The sequence below is a fragment of the Periophthalmus magnuspinnatus genome, chromosome 19 (assembly GCF_009829125.3).
Source record: "Periophthalmus magnuspinnatus isolate fPerMag1 chromosome 19, fPerMag1.2.pri, whole genome shotgun sequence".
Taxonomy (NCBI): Eukaryota; Metazoa; Chordata; class Actinopteri; order Gobiiformes; family Gobiidae; genus Periophthalmus; species Periophthalmus magnuspinnatus.
The window spans coordinates 7,954,560-7,974,165 of record NC_047144.1 but is presented as its reverse complement, the minus strand read 5'-3'; the positions used below and the strand labels follow the sequence as shown (position 1 = coordinate 7,974,165).

Below are 19,606 nucleotides of genomic sequence, written 5' to 3'. Positions count from 1 at the left end.
TTTCTTTTAAAGGTTCATACTAAAGCTTTAAGATAAGTTGCAGCTGCATTACCTGATTTTCAAACCAAAAAAGTAGGAAGTAGGTATTTAAATATATACAACTAGTTCAAGTCTTTGGCACATCAATAGTATTCACATGCATGATTTCTGGGGGGTATGCACAACTTTTTTCAGGGAGCAAAATTAAGTTATAAAGTAGTAGTAGTAGGATAAGAAAAGACAAAAGAAATGATATCTTCAGAATGGTACAAGAGGTGTACCTGCTCTCTGTAAAGCATTATATAAATAAAGTTTTCTTGCTTACTTACTTACAACTGCAATATCTTATTTATAGTAAGTTTATTCTAGTTTTCTAGCATCTTTTGAAATTACAGTATGTCCATTTCTGGAAATCATCTTGAAATTACACCTGCACCCTTTTCAAATAAAGAAATATTATATTCATTCATCAGAGGAAACCACCAAAAACATTATTTAAAAACCTTCAATAGTCAAACCAATGTAACAGGAAATTGCTAAATGAAAACAGAACGTTCGGTGGCTGGTGAAAAGGCTATGCTAATGACGTTTTCATGTGAGAAGAATCAATATAAAGGGAAGGCCAACAGCAGGGACCCACCCGCTGCCTCTCACCTTTATAACAAGATCAAATTTGTGGTACAGCTCCCTGTCGATGGGCTTCAATAACAGCAGCTCTGCCGTGGTCCTGTTCAGGCTGAAATATTGTGCGTATGACTCTGGTTTTCCTGGGAAAGAACACATTGAAAAAGTCAAATCATACAAATGTAGGAGGTTGCATCAGTAATTGATCCCTGAATCAAGAGGGTGAGGAAAGAGAGGCATGGATAATTCGCCCCCTTTTCCTATCTCAGCTCTCTACAGGTGGTATTCTGACACATAGGAAGGCATACACATTGAAGTACTGTGATTTTTTTGAAGGCTAGTAGTGGGAAATCAAGTAGTGGACAATCACATCTCCCCAGAGAGCCGTGGCTTTACAGTAAACTGGTTTGATTGGCTTCTGCTGAGATGTGCTCCTTTGGAAGTTAGGTAGGAACCAACTTCTGTACACTTTCTGAAAAAATGTTCAAAACCAGCTAAAGGCAATCCTCCTTTTTAATAGCACGAAAACTCAACATAAAGTGAATATTGAATAAGTTTTCCAAAAGTTACAAGGAGGCTGTGGCTGTGTCTGAATCAAGTCTCAAGCCTCTCAATAAGTTAGTGTCTTCTCACTTTGTAGAGGGTTTGACAACGCAATTAGGGGCTGGCTTTTTGCTAGTCACATGAAGCTGAATATTACGTAAAAAGGCTCAAAAAATGTTGACAAGACACGTGGTACTGCTGGACTGTTGCAAAGTTTATACAGTCATTTTAATTAAACATGAGAGTTTGATGATATGCAGTCGATGGTCAAATTGTGTTCTGTTTTATGGTTTTAGATAATGATTACATAGCATAGGTACACAAATGTGCAGTTAATCTGGTATTATTTAAGTGCAGGAAGCAGGAAAAAATATTGTCAGGTCTAATTCTTACTTTCTTTCTTATTTTATCTTTATTTATACAGGGAAACCCAATGAGAGCAGTTGGGCTCTCTTTTTCATGGGCGTCTTGTTTAAAATACAATACAAGCAGAAAAAAACCTCAAAACAAACAAGTTTACAAGTCCATATAAAACATTAAAAACAGGTGCAGGTGTGTGTATAAAAGTTTGTTACCAGATTATTAAATTGCGATAGTGTCACCAACGTATCCAGTTTTGCTTTTCCTTGGAGTGTATTCCATTTTTGTGCAGTAAAACAGCTAAAAACCCTCTGTCTGTCTCAGTTGTGGTGTGGCTAGTCCTTAGACTTATGCAGTCATGTGATCTGGTATTAAATGTTCTGTTATCAGTGATTAACAAACAGGTGGAAAGACTAGAAATTTGACTTGAGCTGCATTTGGCACAAAATTACAGATCTGTGTACCAATCAAACGGACTATATAATCACTATTTTGGGAGCATGAGATTCATGGGCCACACCCCATTTAATTTTTATGTTTTTACGTATTAGTAGTTTACAAATGGCTTTCTTACCGAGCAGGATGGAGTAGAGGATGCCAGGTCTGTCGGAGGGGGGCTGGATGTTTTCGTCCTGGTCCACCGCTTGTATTGGTGGAGTCACATTCAGTGGATTCACCTTACTCTGTTGACAGACAAAAAACAAGCAAGATTGATTTAGCTTAAATGTTTTTCTCCTCGTGTGTGATGAGATGAGGCCGTTTTATTCTTGCAGACAAACAAGGAAGCAAACTTGATCACCTTCACCACACACCAGGGTGGGTCTGCCAGCTGCATTTGTAATAAAAGCACTTAGCTGTCCCTGCACCATGCTCATTAATACATTCATATTTTGAGCTGTGGCTGAGGGAGCAGGGATAAACACAATGAGGAAATAACAAAATAATGAATTTGAATCATATAGAAAACCCATATTACCAGATAAAGTACTATACATTGCATAGATAGTACAGTATGTAAGTATGTTCTTTCAACATAACACATTAATCTCTAGATGCAGCTGTTGGGATCATACAGTCCATGTGAGACTGCTACTGAACATGTGCAGTTCATTTGTTAAATGAAAATGTTGCCATGCAGTGAGGAATCTCAAGGTGATTGTGGAGTTGCAAATTTGGAATTCCAAACAGTGAGTGTCATAGTAATGAGCTAATCCAGAGCGAGGCTGTTGAAGGTAACGCCCCTTCCCATCCCCATCGCTGGTTCAGCAGGGAGCGACAGTTTTTCAATGTAATGTGAATTGGAGCCAGAGTCGATGGAGCCGGAAGCAAACCCATTCTCACTTCCTATTTGGAATGAGGAGGCAGGCAATGTGCATTTATATATATAGTCTATGCTGCGGACTTGATGTTCAAACTGGACACGCACATTAGCTCTGTCAAAAAGTCCAGCTTCTTTCAGTTGAGGTTCCTTTCTAAAGTAAAGCCTTAACCTTCCACAGGCGGATTTTGAAAAAGCAATCCACGCATTTGTAATGTCACGTCTGGATTATTGTAATTCTTTGTATGCGGGGCTGGACCAGGGCTCTGCAGCACTTACAGAATGTTCAGAACACTGCAGATAAAAACTAAGAGAGCCCTATACTCCACCCAGAGCCCTGAGGTCAGTTGATCAGCTCCTGTTGGCTGTGCCCAAAGCCAAGCTCAACACCAGAGGTGACAGAGCCTTTTCTGTGGCAGTGTCCAGACTATGAAACAGCCTCGGTCTACAGATCCTCTCAGTCTTTAATACAGTTTCAGACTGGACTGAAAACCCACTTCTTCTCCCTGGCTTTTAATACTAACTAGACAGGTGTTTTATTGTTGTTTTCTTATGTATTTTATTATCTGTATAATTGTTTTTTGTTGATTTTTTATGTGAAGCACTTTGGACAGCTGAAGTTGTTAAATGTCCTGTATGAATAAAGTTTAATTGAATAAAATGGTGGCTTGATGCTGACTCAGCAAGTGGCTAAAGAGCAATAACAAGCCAACCAGCTAATAAACCAAGTTAAAATAGTATAATTAAAAACATGATATTTAAGGTGACAAATATGTTTATTAATGAGAAAAATAAAAACCTACAATGAGTGTGAGATTTTGTCATTTCTAAACATAAATGATCTTTAGTGCATTTAGTAATCGAGAGATCCACAGCTAGTTCTCAATTCGGAGCAGAGTTTTAACTTTTGGTGGAAGAAATTTTAGTATTTTATGTTCATCTGGATTGAAATTAATGCTGAAAGAGATTTTAATTGTATGCAAAAATCTAAGAACACATAAATTTCAGTAAAACGTTTAGTTGGCAAATATTTCAAATGGGGAAAACCAGTAAAAGCAAATGTATCTCTTCACATGGAACCCACACCAATGTAAGTGAATGGAACAAATAGGTTTTTTTTTTAATAGACGTAATGGGACACAACACATTAAACTCTGTTATAGCCTGTTTGTGACCATAGCATGCACGGTTGGACCTCCGCTGTGCACGTGTAAGTGGATGTGTGCTATAAAACCGTAGGCTGTAATGTTGACGTGTAATAGTCCAATACGCTGAGGCCTGGGCCCACCGAGACCCCCCAGTGGGACGAATATAACATGTCTATGGGCTAAAATCTACAGTCACAGTGGCTATAAAAACTCAACCAAGCGCACACAAGCAAGACATCCCAGAGTCCCCAGCACCTGCCATGACACAATGGTTTACAGGGGCGCACCTGACAGCAGCACTTAAAACCCCCACTGGCCCCCACGTAGTATATCTGCTGCTTTTCTGTCAGGGAGAGGGGAAGTGAAGGTAGAAAGGAGGGGTGACGCAGTCGGAGTCGCAGAAGTTATAGCGGGTAATGAAGAGAAGTAAAACAGGGTCTGAATATATGGAGGAAGATCAATCTGCCAGAGGTTATGGGTAAACAGAGAGCAGCAGATGCAAATGTGGTAAAAAGCATTGGGAAAGATTGGAGACTATATAGTACCACTGCTAACCAAAATATGATCCAGTTAATCAAGCTATTGTAACTAGTTGTGTGTAGAATTATAAAAAAGAAGAACAACATGTCCCAAAGCTGTTCATCAAGTTGTTTATCGGGCGTCTTTGTCATTTCAAAAAGGTCGAATATTGGTTATGGCGTTGCATAAGAGGATTTATTTGATTAAACTGAGCCGTAAAGAAATGTAACTTTTCTGTCAGAGGAGCTGCCACCTGCTTGTCTCCGTGGAGATGTTATTGCTTTGCCTGGAATGTACTACAATATGGCAGTAAACAAGCGGGAGGACAAGCAAAGATGTCGTCAGTTACAGGCCGTGCTTCCACTGCGACCCTGCAACAACAACGGGCTGTCACTTACAGGTGAGATCTGTGGAGAGGTGACCCGCTCACAGTATGTTTTTTTTAACTAATTTCAGCGATAATGACAATCAAATCAAATAAAAGCCAGCTAGATACGTTTGCTATATTGGTACAAGAAAAGCTATATTGCCATCTTCCATATGGGTCCATCTTTCTCAAACTCACTCATTTCTTTGCTCCAACTCCCCGACTGCGTAAATTGACACATTATTTGGGGAATTCTGGCAAAGATGAGCAAAACCGGGCATGCCAACGCAGCAGGGAATCGTACCAGCAACAGGTATCAAGCTGTTCGGTCTCTGCCCACCACTATAGGACGTACCAGCTGGCAGGGCGTGTGGGGAAATCTGCTTTATATATAGTGAGGAGAAGGCTAATGAGGAAACCAGCAGCAGTTGGACGGGCAGGTGGCTGATCCCCGGGGCGGTCATGTGATCAATCGCCGGGCCTAAGGGTGCGAGCGGTGATCAGGTACTGCACTTTCCAATCCCCATAAAAAATAGCAGATGGTAATTTCCACAATGCCCCACACCATCCACTTTGCCGCAAGGAAGTTTGTTGGGATTTAGTTTTTTTTCCCGATGCAATCAATCGCCAATGAGGAAACGATTCAGGCGGGTCATGCGTGGGTTGTTTGCAAGGCTGTTCAATATTCTGTTTCTGTCATTCGACTATAAATGTTTTGGTCTTTGAGTGAGTTTGATTTCACTTTTGGGGAGGAAGAGGATGGGAGGAAAATAAACATATGCTAAGAGAAAAGTTGTTTCTAAGTCTAAGTCTTGGAGGCTGTCGTTTTCTATCAGTGTCATTACAACGCAATTATTGCATTCCATTGCTTTCCTCACCTTTAAGAAACACTGAGCTGTGAAAAATACTGCATGTTAATACAAAATTGGCAACCTAAAGCGTTTCTCAAATTGCTATGGTTTTCGATCAGATTGAAATATTCAGTGTCCACGTTTTTTCCATCTCAGAATTTAATTAAAAACTTTCGATAATGAAGAACTGGCTTAGTCAATAAATACTTTGGACTTATTTGCAGTTTCTAAAATTTGAATACTCTTAAGTTTAGTTTAGTTTTGGAAGTGTTGTTCTGTGAAATTCCAGATTGTGTTATGTTACGCAACCAGTACTGGACAAAGATCTTACATAAGGCTGAGAAATGATTCAAATTCCAATCAAATCAAGATCCAATCATTTGAAATCATCGATTGTAATTGTGTTCAAGCTTGGGAGGAAAACATCTTACTATTACAACCTGGAAAGAGTCAGACAGACATGAAAGAAAAGTATAAGTAGACTTTATTGAATGAGTCATCTTTGGCGCTCAGACCCTGGCAGAAGACATTGCGATGAAGGGCGTGCCAGTTAGATGACGTTTAGGAGATATCTTTACCCCCGGGGTCTGGACTCTGGAGGTAGTAGAGGTGAGACGATGCGGAGTTGAGGGGGTTGTTGCCGGGGGAGGTGGTGGAATGCGGCACAAACTGAAGCGGCCACGCATCAGCGAAGGGGGTTTAAATAGGGCAGACAAAGCGCTGGTTGGACGAAGAGGAGGGATGGAGTAATAGGTGGAGGTGATGAAGGCTGAGGAGCAGGTAAACTCTGGAGAAGCAGTATCGTATTATTTCAAACTCAAAAGATTCAAGAGATGTATTCTTTAAGCGCGGTGTCATAATCCTAGCTCTAAACTGCGACTCCACAATAAAACAATTTCCGTATTTGTTCCATCTGTTCCATCCTCTGTCTCTCCATAAATTCATCGGAGCATCTTAACTAGCGTCCTGTCCTCCATCTAAGAGCCGTGGCAGCAGAGTGGCCCCGAGAGTGTGGTTTACTGGTGTGCACTGGACCAGGGCAGATCTGTGTTAGATGGCTCTGAGGTGCGGTCTTAATCAATCACAGGGCGCCCGCAGAGAGGCACAGGCTAACGGAGGAGCAGGTCCAATCAGCCACAGCTAATGGGTCGCATCACGCTGTTGGGGTAAGCATGTATTTAGTTAAGGAGACTCAAGCTGGGCCTCCGCAATAGAATGGAAGTGCATTATGTTCGGGAGACACATAATGCAGCCATTTCAAGACAAATAAACTCTTTTGAAGGAGCCCTGAAAGCTAAGTAGCTCATCTAATAGATCAAGGGTAAATGCATTTGCAGTAGTACTTACTGTAATGTGAATGGTGAGATGTTTGGCCTTACAGCTAAATCATATAAAATTTGAAAAATAAATAAATAACTTCCATACACTGATTATTAAGTTCTGCCCATAGATTGTTTATATAATCTGCTATCCTTTGTGTTCCAAATAGTCATTTTGGTCTTAAAGTGTTTGTATGAACCCGCTGTATATGATTCTGGTATTTTTATTCTGCTATTTTGTCTGTAAATCGAGTAAACATTAACAACAGTAAATAGGTTTGATTGACAGTGTTGCTAAGCGCCCACTCCCTGCTAAACCAGCGGTGCAGACGGGAAGGGGCGTTATCTGGCTCTGGATTGGCTCTTTGCTTATATACTCGTGGTTAGAACTCCAAATATGGAACTCAGCTCTAAATTCACCCCTATAACTACTTTAGCCTAATTCATTTATATTTACAATTGTCATTTATTCATTTACAGGAGATGGCACTTACAAACCACAGCCACATACAGAAGACTCTTGTGTTCATCTGTCACCTGTGCCAACGTGCCATTCAAACCTCACAGCAGCAACCTCGACCTAGACCCTCTTGGCATCATCACACCTATTAATTACAGCTACACGCTGGCCCCCATTACATCTCACCTAGTCTGCTGAGGAAAGCACTCTGTTCATTTTACAAATTAGATTTTGAACTTAACAATTGATTTACTGACACTACTGACTACACTAGACACAGCGCCCCTGCACCTGTTTGCCTAACATAACGTTTTAACTTCTATTCAGTCTGCACTGTTTATCAAAGTGTTTTTAATTCCATGCAAATATCCAGATGTTGTCATTAAACTTTCAATATGAATTATAGCAGGTAAGTGACATTCATAAGTGGCTCCTTTAGAAGAACAGATTGTAATGTATTTGATGAATGACCTTCCCCCAGAACATAAAAGTGTAGTTTCTCAAACATGACAAGTGATGATGCAGATAATGAGACACACACAAAACAAGCACACAGGCTGTTAGTGCCACTGTGAATAAACAACGACTGTACTGCTCATATCACACCATGAGATGAGTTTTGGATAAAGCACAGGGAAGTGTTGCTTTATTTGGTTTTATTATATAATGTGGCTAGTTTACATTAACATTGTCCAAAAAGTAATTGCTATGACAAAAGCTGTAGAGATTGTATAAAACTTCTTAAAAAGCTGGGAACGATTTCAACTTTTGCACAAAATGGACTGTTACCTCCTCAGAAACATCCCGGGGGTTGTACTTCAGTAGAGATTGGCAATTCAAGGGCTCCAATCATCCAAATGATTCTTGTGAAGGTGTGTGGAGTTTAAAAACACAGTGGAGCACTTCCTGTTTTACCACATGACATCACAAGGTGGAACAAAGAAGAAGAACTCAGCCTAAACTTGCAGGATTTGAGCGTTAAACATGCGTGAATGAAACTAAACACAACTCCAGCTATGTTTTTTGATGAGAAAACAACATTATATCTGGTGTCTTGCTTATGGACACAACAACGGTTTTCACTAGCGCCACTGCTGGAACCTCGTATTCCAGCAGTAACAAGGCTCAACCCCGTTTAGCTTTCGAGATTAGACGAGGAAGTATGGCCACATAACATGATATTAGCAGCAATACTAATAAGTAGCAGTGGTATTACATTTATTAGTAGTACTAGCAGAAGTAACAGTTGTAATAGAAGTGAGAATTAAACTCCTTCCACCTCTGACTTCACCATATTGTAGTATCTCTGGCTGCCATCTTGTAAATCCTGCCTTTGCCCATGCACTTACACAGCTCTCTAGCCCACGCCGGTGCAGAGCTGATTTAGCACCTAGCGTCTCCTGTGACCGGGACATAAGTGTGTGTAAATGTCTCCACAGAGGACAGATAAGACGGAGTTTGGTAGAGTGCACCGTTCTGACAAAGATCTCAAACGCCACAATAACCCAGTCCAAGAAAAAGAAGTTGTGGGTCCAGGCATGAGCGCTCCGCTGCCTCCCAGACTGCAGAGGGAGTGAAGAGTGAGTGGGCGGGTGCGCAGTGAGTTACTGTCACCATCACAGGCAAACAGTGTGAAGAAGAGATGAATGCTCCGCTGACTTGTCACATGCAAAGGGTTTTTTTATGCCTCTAGCGGTGACGGTGTAATTTACAAAGTCACGAGTGTTTACAAGGGAGAAGAGAAATGATTGCCCCTGCCTTGTTACGCCAGCAGGAAACAAATTAGAAAGGATGGGGCATGTATCTTGTGTTTGGTGTTGGTCCCAAACTTGTCTTGGATTTGATTACATGGTCATGAATAATCTGAATCACACATTCAGTTTGTGTCCAGAGTGGTTTGTGCAAAGGCTGATATAATAAAGTTAACCAATTGTAAACAAGTTTGTATACATATAAAGACAGATATTACTGAAGTGATTTGGTAACCATTGCGTTGGGTATGCTTAGGAATAAGAGCTGAAATACTTTCCCATAGATGTATCTTAATTTAAAAGATTTACTACCAATGCTAAGACAATATAGGACCGAAATATGTGTATCAACAGGGCACTACCCCAGATTTGCCTCTACTCATAGACATTAGGATAGGCCAAATATGTTATCGAAAATAATTTATCAACATACTGTTACACGTTTACATTTTTTTCTTCATTTAATTAAGTTTTTAAGGTTAAAATGAGAACACTGCATCTAATTATAAAGCTTTATTTTTCCTTTTCTCATCCACAATCCAGTAAATAACGCTGGTGCCGTGTTAGCATGCTAGTTGCTGTTGCTAGTTGTTGTCAGAGACTGTATAAAGATGTGGACTAAGGGAGTCAAATGAAGCTCATCGATGCTAGAGCACTTATAGCGGCGAATTTGGAGGCAAGTTTCATAATAGGAATTCTGACCGCGAGTATCATAGCAACGGAAGAGCCAATCCGAAGCGAGGCTGTTGAAGATAACGTCTCATCCCGCCCGCACCGTTGGTTTAGCAGGGAGTGAGCGCTGTCAATCAAACCTGTAGCTAATCCTCGTGGGAGGGGCCTCAGGGAAAGAAGCCGCCTGATTTGTCTGTTGTTAATGTTTCAGTTTTGTTGAGTTACAGATAGAATAGCTAAATAAAAGACAAGGATCACGTAGAGCGGGTTAATACGAACATTGTAAGACCAAAATGACAAAGCTCGCTGCAGCAGTTGGTGAGTTTGAGCTTTGTCCCTTTGTATACATGGTTGCTGGTTTCCTATGGTTGTTGCAGGTTTATATTATGTTAGCGACACACAGCTAACATGTCTCTCTTTACAAGGGCAGCCATAACATGCTCATTATTCAGTATGCATTACCACAAGCTTTACTAGAGTATATAAAAGGGTTTTTGGGAGCGCGCACACCTTATTTAAAAGCAATGAGGTCTGAAAAATGGCCAACCGCAGCTGAACACGGATTCATTTTTAATGCAGTCCAAATGAGTTTTATTTTGTGGGATTTCAAGGGAATGACAAGCTATTTGATGAATAATGTATAAGATTACTGAAAATTAGTTGGTGCACACAAGCAGCAGTGAATCCTTATGGTCTCGCGATTTTCAACTGTGAAATAAGTACCTGTTAAAAATATGCAAAATGGAGCATAACAAATATTATCACGCTAATCCAAACTTTGACCTAAATTTAATCCAGGTATTTATGCAGCGGATTTGTTCAATGCTTAGACTTTCTGATTTGCTGACATCAAAAATAGTGTTTATCTATCCTCAAGGAGACATGCATGTGAGGTCAGATCTGGAGATGCGGAGAGGAGAGCCCACGCAATGTAAGAATGCATGTTTTTTAAGGTAGCAAAATCAGGTGTAATTGAATAAATGCAAGATCCATGCATTTCAAACAACGCAATGTAATTATTTTGCATTATAGCGTATGATTCATCCTTTCATCGCAGCACAATCTGGAGGTATTCTGTCGAGGTTTTCAGAACCAAAAAGCATATTATGTTCAATAAAAGACCTATGCTTTCTCTTTGGGTCCCTCCAGGTTGATTTTGGTTCATCACATTCATCTGCTACATCAATTTTTAAATGATTTTCCATTATAAGGTCCAATTTTAATCTAAAAGCAAAGAAAGGAAGAAAAACAACTTAACAATCACTGAACAGAAGCAGCGATCACAAACCCAACCTGCCGTATTACGTCCAAGGACATTGCTCTTGCCTTTTAGTTATTCTGCATTACAATAACCGCTAACAACACAGCTCAAAAAGTTCAGATGACAGATTTTCATGTTATTCTAATGAGGACCAGTTTTACATCAGTCAAGTAGCAGTTTGTGAGGAACAGTTGGAAAAAAAAGTTGAGAATTACAGGACGTAGCATTGAGTTCTACAAATGAATCCCTCAGTTGTATTATATGTTATCAATACACAAAATCACAACCGATTTACACAAGGAAGCGAAGGAACACATTTTTTTCCTACAGTAAAAGTGTCGTTATATATCTGTATTTGCCAAATCAGCACTATTGTGTAAATTAAACACATTTGATCCTTGTTTACAGTGTGATTGCTAAGTAACAGTCACAATGTCCACACTATTCACAAATTGGGGCACTATTTAGAGGTCACGCCATCTCAGTTGGTGAGAAAATAGTGCACTCAAAATTTCCCACAATGCACCTTGAAAAGTGGTTGGCATCAGTCGTCACTAAACTGATCCATGCAGACCACAATGCATTACGTGAGTTGGAAAAACAACAGCGTGGCGACAGATCTTTACCTGGACACAATATGACAGATAAAAGCTCTGGTTTATCGCACAACTGATCGCTGATAATAAATAAAACACTCTTAAATAAACCATTGCTGTATAAAGTTGCTAGCTTGACCTGTTAAAAGAGCAATAATTTACGCATCTCAGTTTAAAAAATGAAATAATAAAATATCTGTACGTGAGATCCAGCTTGACAAAAACGTGTACGGTTATTATCAGTCCATAAATACTTGTGCGCCAGTCGAATCTGATTCATTTTTATTACAGAAATCAAGTTTTATCAAAGTTTAGCAGACTTGTTTTCACCCAGATGCCAGAGTCACGTGACCAGAACGCAGTGAGCTGTGTGAGCTGTGCTGGGTCAGACATTCAGACACAGCCCTGGAATTACGAATGTATGTCACAGCTGCTCATGCCAAACCAGGAAGTAAAATCATAGACATCACCAACACTGTCAGACTAGGCTATACAAGGCAAATCGTATAAATATAATCATGTTTTTACTATGTTTCAGTCGTCATATACTAATGTAAAAACACAGACTCGACCGCACTATGAATGGGAATGCGTTTGGAGAATATGCTCATGTGCAGTGTTGACTTACAGGTTCAGTGAGCTCCAGTACTGTGGCCTTGTACGTGATGGGGCTGCAGTCCCTGGTGCGGCCCACGGGGGTACAGGGTAAGAACTTAGGTCCCAGGTCGTCTCCGTCCAGAACATCTACCGTCAGTGTGGTGGTGGTGGTCCGGCGCTCGCTCAGGTTAGCAGCACGGTCCTAAGGGAGACAAGTGTACACAGTGAGAATGTGCAGTGGAAATTGTTAAAGATTGGTCAGTTTTTGTGTAAAAATATATACAATGAACTGAAGCGCATAAAACACATGTATTTGAAGATATTTGTCAAATCTTCAGAGCTGAGCACGCTACCTCACTTGTCTATAGACTGCAACCAAATCCAAAGGTCAAGTAGGTTTAATATATCTTAGGAGTGTGCTAAAATATCAAAATATCAATATGGTGATACTAAATTTGGTGACAGTATCAACATTGTGGCCTTGTGTATCTATATATTACCATATGGAGCCTTGTATCGTGTATCATATTGAATTGTAAGGTACGTTGTGTTAAAATGAAGAAATGCAAGGATTTTTGAATATATATTATGAGATTGTAGCTATAATTCAGAATGTATTTTATTATATTTAAACACGAACCTATTATTAATAAGTATTCCTGTCACCAATCATCATGAGTACAACCCAATAAATGAATGGTGTTGTGCTTCAAAATCAACTTTTTTGTTGCATACAGAGATGTTTAAACAGATTTTCCAATCCTTACAAAAGATACAAGAGCAAATACCAGTATTTAAAGCTTTTCAAACTCTTTTCCAAATTGTGACCTTCGAAAAGACTAAACAAAAACATTTTTTTTATCCTTGGTAATCTTTGAAAACTGCGACCTTCTAAAAACCCCAAGCTGAAAATGACAGGTTTAGTTTGCGATTAAGAGCTTTCAAAAATTCTTCAAGTCTGAGTGACATCAAAATGCATCTATTCTAAAAGTTGTATTTGGGGAAGGTGTGAATGGCCTATTACAATTTTCAGATGTGTAAACATGCATTAGCACTTTTCAATGAAGGATTTAGTAGTACTATTTTCTGAACTGCTGAGTGTTGGCCATTTCTGTACAGAGATTGGCACAGAAATTAGGATGAAGCGTTGAAAAAGTTGAATAAGTGTTTGAATGAGTTTGACGCGGAAACACATAATGATGCTAGAAAACAGGATCCACCTTTTGGAAGTATTTATTAAAGTCCTACAAGTGGGCCTACTTTTCCTCTTTTGAAGTTCATTTGATTATGATTATTTATGTTGTGATTTGTTTGTATTTTGGTTTTAATGTCTTTCTTATTCTGTAAAGCACTTTGAATTACGTTATGTACAAATTGTGCTATACAAATAAACTTGCATTTCCTATGGCAGAGCAAAAACCTCACCATTTTTGGATTTCATCAGATTATTAAAATGGAATGTAAACGACAAACTCAGATGCCAGTAATCTGATTTCTTCCAGACTTTCACACATGTGCTACGAATGTTGAAGAGGAAAATATAGCAAAAAGGCAAAATGACAAAATGTAAAGAAAATATTACTTTAAAATGAAAGTACTTCCAAATACAACTGCCTATGTCCATTTATGATCTTATTGAAATATCACATAAACAGAACATCTGATGTAGTAACCTGATTTCCTTCTGATTGGTCACATATGTGCAAGTTTTGACAAATGTGACAAGAAAAGAGTTATTTTAAATTGAATTGTACTTTGTCTTCCAACTACAACATGTCACCAGTCATCAAAAATCAAATATGCGATCGATTTGTTCCGATTGCTCTGATTTTACTAGCCATGTAAATGTCCCCACTGTTACTCTAAAAATAGATGAATTACTTGACACAGGTTACCAGGTGTAAACACAAGGAAAACACACGGCGATAATCAGATAGAAGTTTTGAGCTAAGTACTGATTTCTGAGGTTTTCTGATTTTTCTAGCTGTGGTGAAGCTGGCCCGATGTGGTTTGCAGCAGGAGGCAGACGCTGATAAAAAGTATCTTTTACCAGATGGAACTTATTCTTAAAAAATGACTCCGGCTGGATGCAAAATAACTCAAGAAAACAACATAAACCATTCAGACAGCTAAAGAGAAAATAAGCAACTTAAATTAAATCTGCCAAACAACCACGTGCACACAGCTACACTGAAGTCTCTAATGGACTAACTCTGAAGCTTTTATACCTCCCGACAGAAATGACCTTCCCCAGGTAAATACTGATGACTCTACAGGTGCCGATTAGATTAGAACTTTAGCTGTATCTCAATATAACTGCCTAATTTTGCCCAACTGCCCAACTTTAACAAAAATGTTTGAAATACAACTAAAAACACTTAATATCACTTAACTTAACACTTAAATATTGCAACGAAAATGCACAAAAACATTGAAATAAAACCTTCACAGGCCCACGACCTCACTCCAAGGCTTTAAAAATGTCCAACATTGGTCCCGTCTTTTGTCTGGACCATGTGGAGACTCAGGTAAGAATGAAAGTGCATGTATTTAACTGAATTAGATAACTGAAATGAATAGGTTTAACTAAATAAAATATCTTTATAGAAACGTCTGTGGAACTGGGGAACAAACCAGTATCTCACAGTTTAGTTGGATATGGAAAAAATATGAGAAATGAAATGAACAAATGTGTGAAATTACATAAAATGACTGTGATTTATTATGACAAAGGCCCAGTTCGTCACACTCGTCGACTGATAAACCAGCTACGCATCCAGGTGATCATAATATTCTGGCTAATCCAAGCGTAGCAAATTTCATAAGAAGACGACGAAGACGTTGACAGCAAAGGCATTGTTCATCCCCCTTTTATCCAGAACTCACAAACAGCCTAGCAGCGATAGGAAGCATGAAGCTAATTAAAACTGGTTTCAAGTTTACATCTGACAGCCTGTATGAAGTCAATGGCGTCCGCTCTGCAGCATTAAGATCTCCTTATACTGTTCCTCACCTGACAGAGAGAATCACCAAGATGGCCTCCCTGTCAGTGTAATGCCTCTTATCACAGTGACAGGACCTGATTTGAGGCAACAAGCGAGTCTATAATAGCGCTAATTAAAACTCCGATAGATTACATCAGTGTCAGGATATTTACATAGACGTACATGTGTAGGCTTCGAGTAATTACAGGCTGCAAAGTTGACAAAGTTGATGTTACGGTGCAAGATAACTTTATAGAACTATGTAAATGTGTTAAAACGGAGCGAAAAATGACGCTCTTTGGGCAGATTGGTTTCATTGGCAAAGCGATTTAGCAAATAAAGCTGTAGTGCGGGTTGTGTTAATGATCGGCGACCAGGCAAGAGGAGCCATGGATTTCTTGTTTCAGGAGGAGATAATTGAAATCTAATTTTGACCAAGACAGAAATGATTGAGTGTTTCAACATCTGTATTGCCACAACAGAAATGTGAATTTTCCATTATCTTGATGGCTAATATTGATATGAATGGTAAACAAATAGCGATTTTAGCTATTAAAATGCAAACACATGTAATTGTATGGGATAAAAAGCGAATGTACTATTTGTGCCAGTCCCAAAGGTGGATTTGATTTGGGCTTTCCTCAGTCGGACTGCCCTCACACGGGACCACCTCATTCTTCCCTCCTGACCCTGACCAGTCGTCCCGTTCACTTCTGCATCGAGACTACTCAATGTATTTAAATTTACTCTAGGGGATAAATAAAGTTATTTGATTGATTGAGAAAACAACAGTGAAATCCTTTATGAATCACATTGTTTAATAGATCACCAATATGTCAGCATCTTTATAAAATCAAACCTTCTGCATGAAAAAGTATCTAGTCAATGCTGTGTAAACAGCCACATGAAAAAAAAAAAAAAGGTTTTAGAGCACAGATGGGACTGAAATGACTAATTTGTTTCTAAAATTTGTATGATTTTTTTTATTGCCAAGTCAATTAACAACAAAAATCTTGGCAACCCTAGTGCAAGGGACCATTATGCAAATCATAACAATATAGGAGTTGTAAATTTACTTTTAAAATATGTTCTTAGATGTTGTCAAAAAAAATCTACTTATTCATTTGCGAGTTTGTTACAACCCTCGTATTTTATTCTGCTTTGGGACAGGCATTATGTAACCTTTTATGAGAACTCTACAATCCTAGCAGCTGTTATCGTCACAGTTCTGCCTGTTGTTTTCACGTTTAATATAGAACTGTATGAAGAAGTGGACTAAGTGAGTGTGACGTCCCCCATAGCGTTTGGCTCCAGTCAAATGAAGCTCATCGAGGCTAGAGCAGTTATACCCGCGAATTTGCAGCCAAGTTTGTAGCCACACATTTTGCATTCTGACCGTGAGTATCATAGCAACCAAAGAGCCAATCTGGAGCGCAGTTGTTGAAAGTAACGCCCCTTCCCGCCTGCATCGCAGGTGCTTAACAACACTGTCAATCAAACCTGTTGCTAACGCTAACAGGAACAACATCAGGGAAAGAATGACTTGATTTGTCTGTTATTAAAGTTCATATCTCGATTCATAGACAAAATAAGAAAATTAAAACATCAGGATCACGTAGAGCGGGTTAATATGAACATTTTAAGACCGACGCGAGTTAGCAGATTAGCTGTGTCCATTTATGTATACAGTCTATGGTTTATCTCCTGTCCAGCTCCAGTTCCCATCCTCTTTCGGTCCTTCTTTTGCTACCACCCTGTTTTTTCCTGCAGCTGCCACTCATTCCTTAATCATCCCAGGGTAGTCTATATATACTCCCTCACTCAGTCGTTGTGAGATTGTTGACCTGTTGTGAGAGACACTCAGGCTCTGTAGCTGAACAAATCTCTTGTTTTCCTGCAATTCTGTAATTATATATTCTGAATCTGCATTGACCTCTGTTTGTTGGACCTGTTTCTGAGTTTATTCCCAACCTGTTTTCTAACTGGAGATCCTCCAGAGTGAAAGAGATTTTAGTTGATATTAATAGAGACATTTATTCCTCAGTTGTTTGTTGTCTGATTTGTCATATTAGGAATGACCTATTTGAAGGACACTCTTTGTTTAACTTAAACTTGTGTTTGACTGTATTCTTTGTGTTGCATTTCCTTGACCAGTGAAGGTTAAGTGGTTAAGAGAAGCTTTTAGTGCCTGATACCAATTTTTTCAGAGTTAAAACAATCTTAAAAGTTTTGTTTGTTTGTTTTTTTTACATATTTGCAAGTTTAAAGGTTTAAGCCGTACATTTCCCGTGAACAGAGGTCGATATGATTCTTATGTTGACAAGAAATCTACAGCATGTTTTTTCCTGGCAGTTAAATCCAGCACTATTCACTTTATATTGTACTGTGAATATGTCAGACTTTCAAGCAGTTGGAGCTGCATTCACCTTCCAGTGCTGTTGACTTTTAATAATGTGTTCAGGCTAAATGGGCCTTGAGAAATATGAATATTAACCCAAAATGCTTTGTTGAGAACTAAAGCTTTTGTAAGAGTGCCTTCACTGTCAGCACAAAATCCCTAATGGCAAAACTTGGCAATTTTCTGTGGCGCCTAATGTTCAGATCTCCCTCAGCCTTTGGCCCTACTGCTCTGTCTGAGTGAAAATATGAGTGTTATGTTATGAATAAAACATGGCATGCAGAACAAGAGGACGAAACAATTGTATTAAAAAGACGTTAATAGTAATTAAAGGAGTGCTGCTGGGTCCCTTAAGGCTAATAGATCAGAATAGCAGGTGGTTGCTATGGCATTTAGAAAAGGCAATACTGTGATTCAACAGTATTGAGTGAGAATGATGATATAAAAGCGGTATTAAAGTAACAATAAAATGTTTTATGAAAATGTGGATCAAAATAAAATATCAGAAGAAAAATTGTCACACAAAAAGGATCACTCACTAAAGGTCTCATTGAATAGCTGTGGACAATAGCCTGGAGAAAACTGCAACGCTGTTAGGAAGTGGAAGTCAAACTTTATGAAGCCAGGAGTTATAACTACATAAAGTATAAAGTTATTGCTATCTTTGGTGAAAGGGGTCACATTTTGGTGATCATAAAATTCACTGTAGCCGCAGTCTTTTAGTGATACGCATATGTCAACGGAGAATGTACCCCTCCTCCCTTTCCCTGGCTCTCACACTGGTAAAGATAAAGGGTCCAGACCTGGACTCAAATGGGGGATTCCACTTTAATGCTTACTGCATTATTCATTGAGGCTCAGAGCTCTCATATCTCACAATGGTGATACCTGGATCTACAGCTGATCTGGAAGCACACTGAGATATTGATTTGTTTCTCAGACAAACACTGCACACAGCTAAGATTCCTTTGTAACATTAGTGAGGGTTATTTGTACAGTAGTGAATGAGCAGAGCTCATCGCAGACATGAGAGGAGGCCTGTCACAGTAATTGCTATATCGACTTATTCAATATATTAAAGCCAGAACAATATATTTTGGGGCTCAGTATTTATGGTGGGGATTTTTTCCTTGCAAAATTTTGTTTTTTTTTTTTTGTAAGACACTAAGATTTGAGCTGTAGGGAGCTGAATAAGTCACTTTTATGGCTAATTATTGCTTCATTTGGCTATTTATTTATTACATTTCATGTTTTTTAACGATACTGCTTATTAAAAAATGTTTTTATTAGGATTATCTTGCTGTATTTTAAATTGTATCAGCGGTATAAAATGGTTTCCATATTACCGTTTATTGGAGTATATCTCTATAGCACTAGGCCTATATGGGACCTCAGTCTACAGTCACCCTGTTCACATCTGCTAAAACCCTACAGCCAACAGAGCTGAAATATACATTGAGTCAGTCACATCAAGGACAGGAGAAGATCACTAACAGCCCATAAAGTTTATAAATATGCAATATAGATGAATGTGGAATTTGCAGTGACTGAAGGAGGAAAAAAAAAATACTGTATTTTCTGGACTATAAGTCTCTCTTTTTTCATGGTTTGGCTTGTTTTTTATGCTTTAGCTGTCTGATTAACTGTCAAGATCTTGCGTTAACATATCAGACAGTTCAGTTTGTTGCGACTTATAATCCGGTGTGACTTATATGTGTGTTTTATTTATTTTTTTCATTATTATGCATTTTTCTGGCTGGTGCGACTTATACTCTGGAGCGACTTATAGGCCAAAAAATATGGTACTTTAAATTAAAAAAAAATCATTTCACCATAAATCTAGAAAAGTAATTGAGTCA

At 38.9% G+C, this 19,606-nt stretch overlaps 1 protein-coding gene across 1 annotated transcript in view; it reads right to left on the bottom strand.

Annotated features, from left to right (window-relative positions):
• LOC117387666 (protocadherin-15-like) overlaps positions 1-19,606 on the bottom strand; it is a 199,864-nt gene that overhangs the window by 132,873 nt on the left and 47,385 nt on the right. The window contains exons 10-12 of the mRNA XM_055229827.1: positions 12,397-12,567; positions 2,081-2,189; positions 634-746 (exon numbers count right to left, since the gene is read on the bottom strand). Coding sequence (XP_055085802.1) covers positions 634-746; positions 2,081-2,189; positions 12,397-12,567 — 393 coding nt within the window. The remainder of the gene's footprint in view (positions 1-633; positions 747-2,080; positions 2,190-12,396; positions 12,568-19,606) is intronic.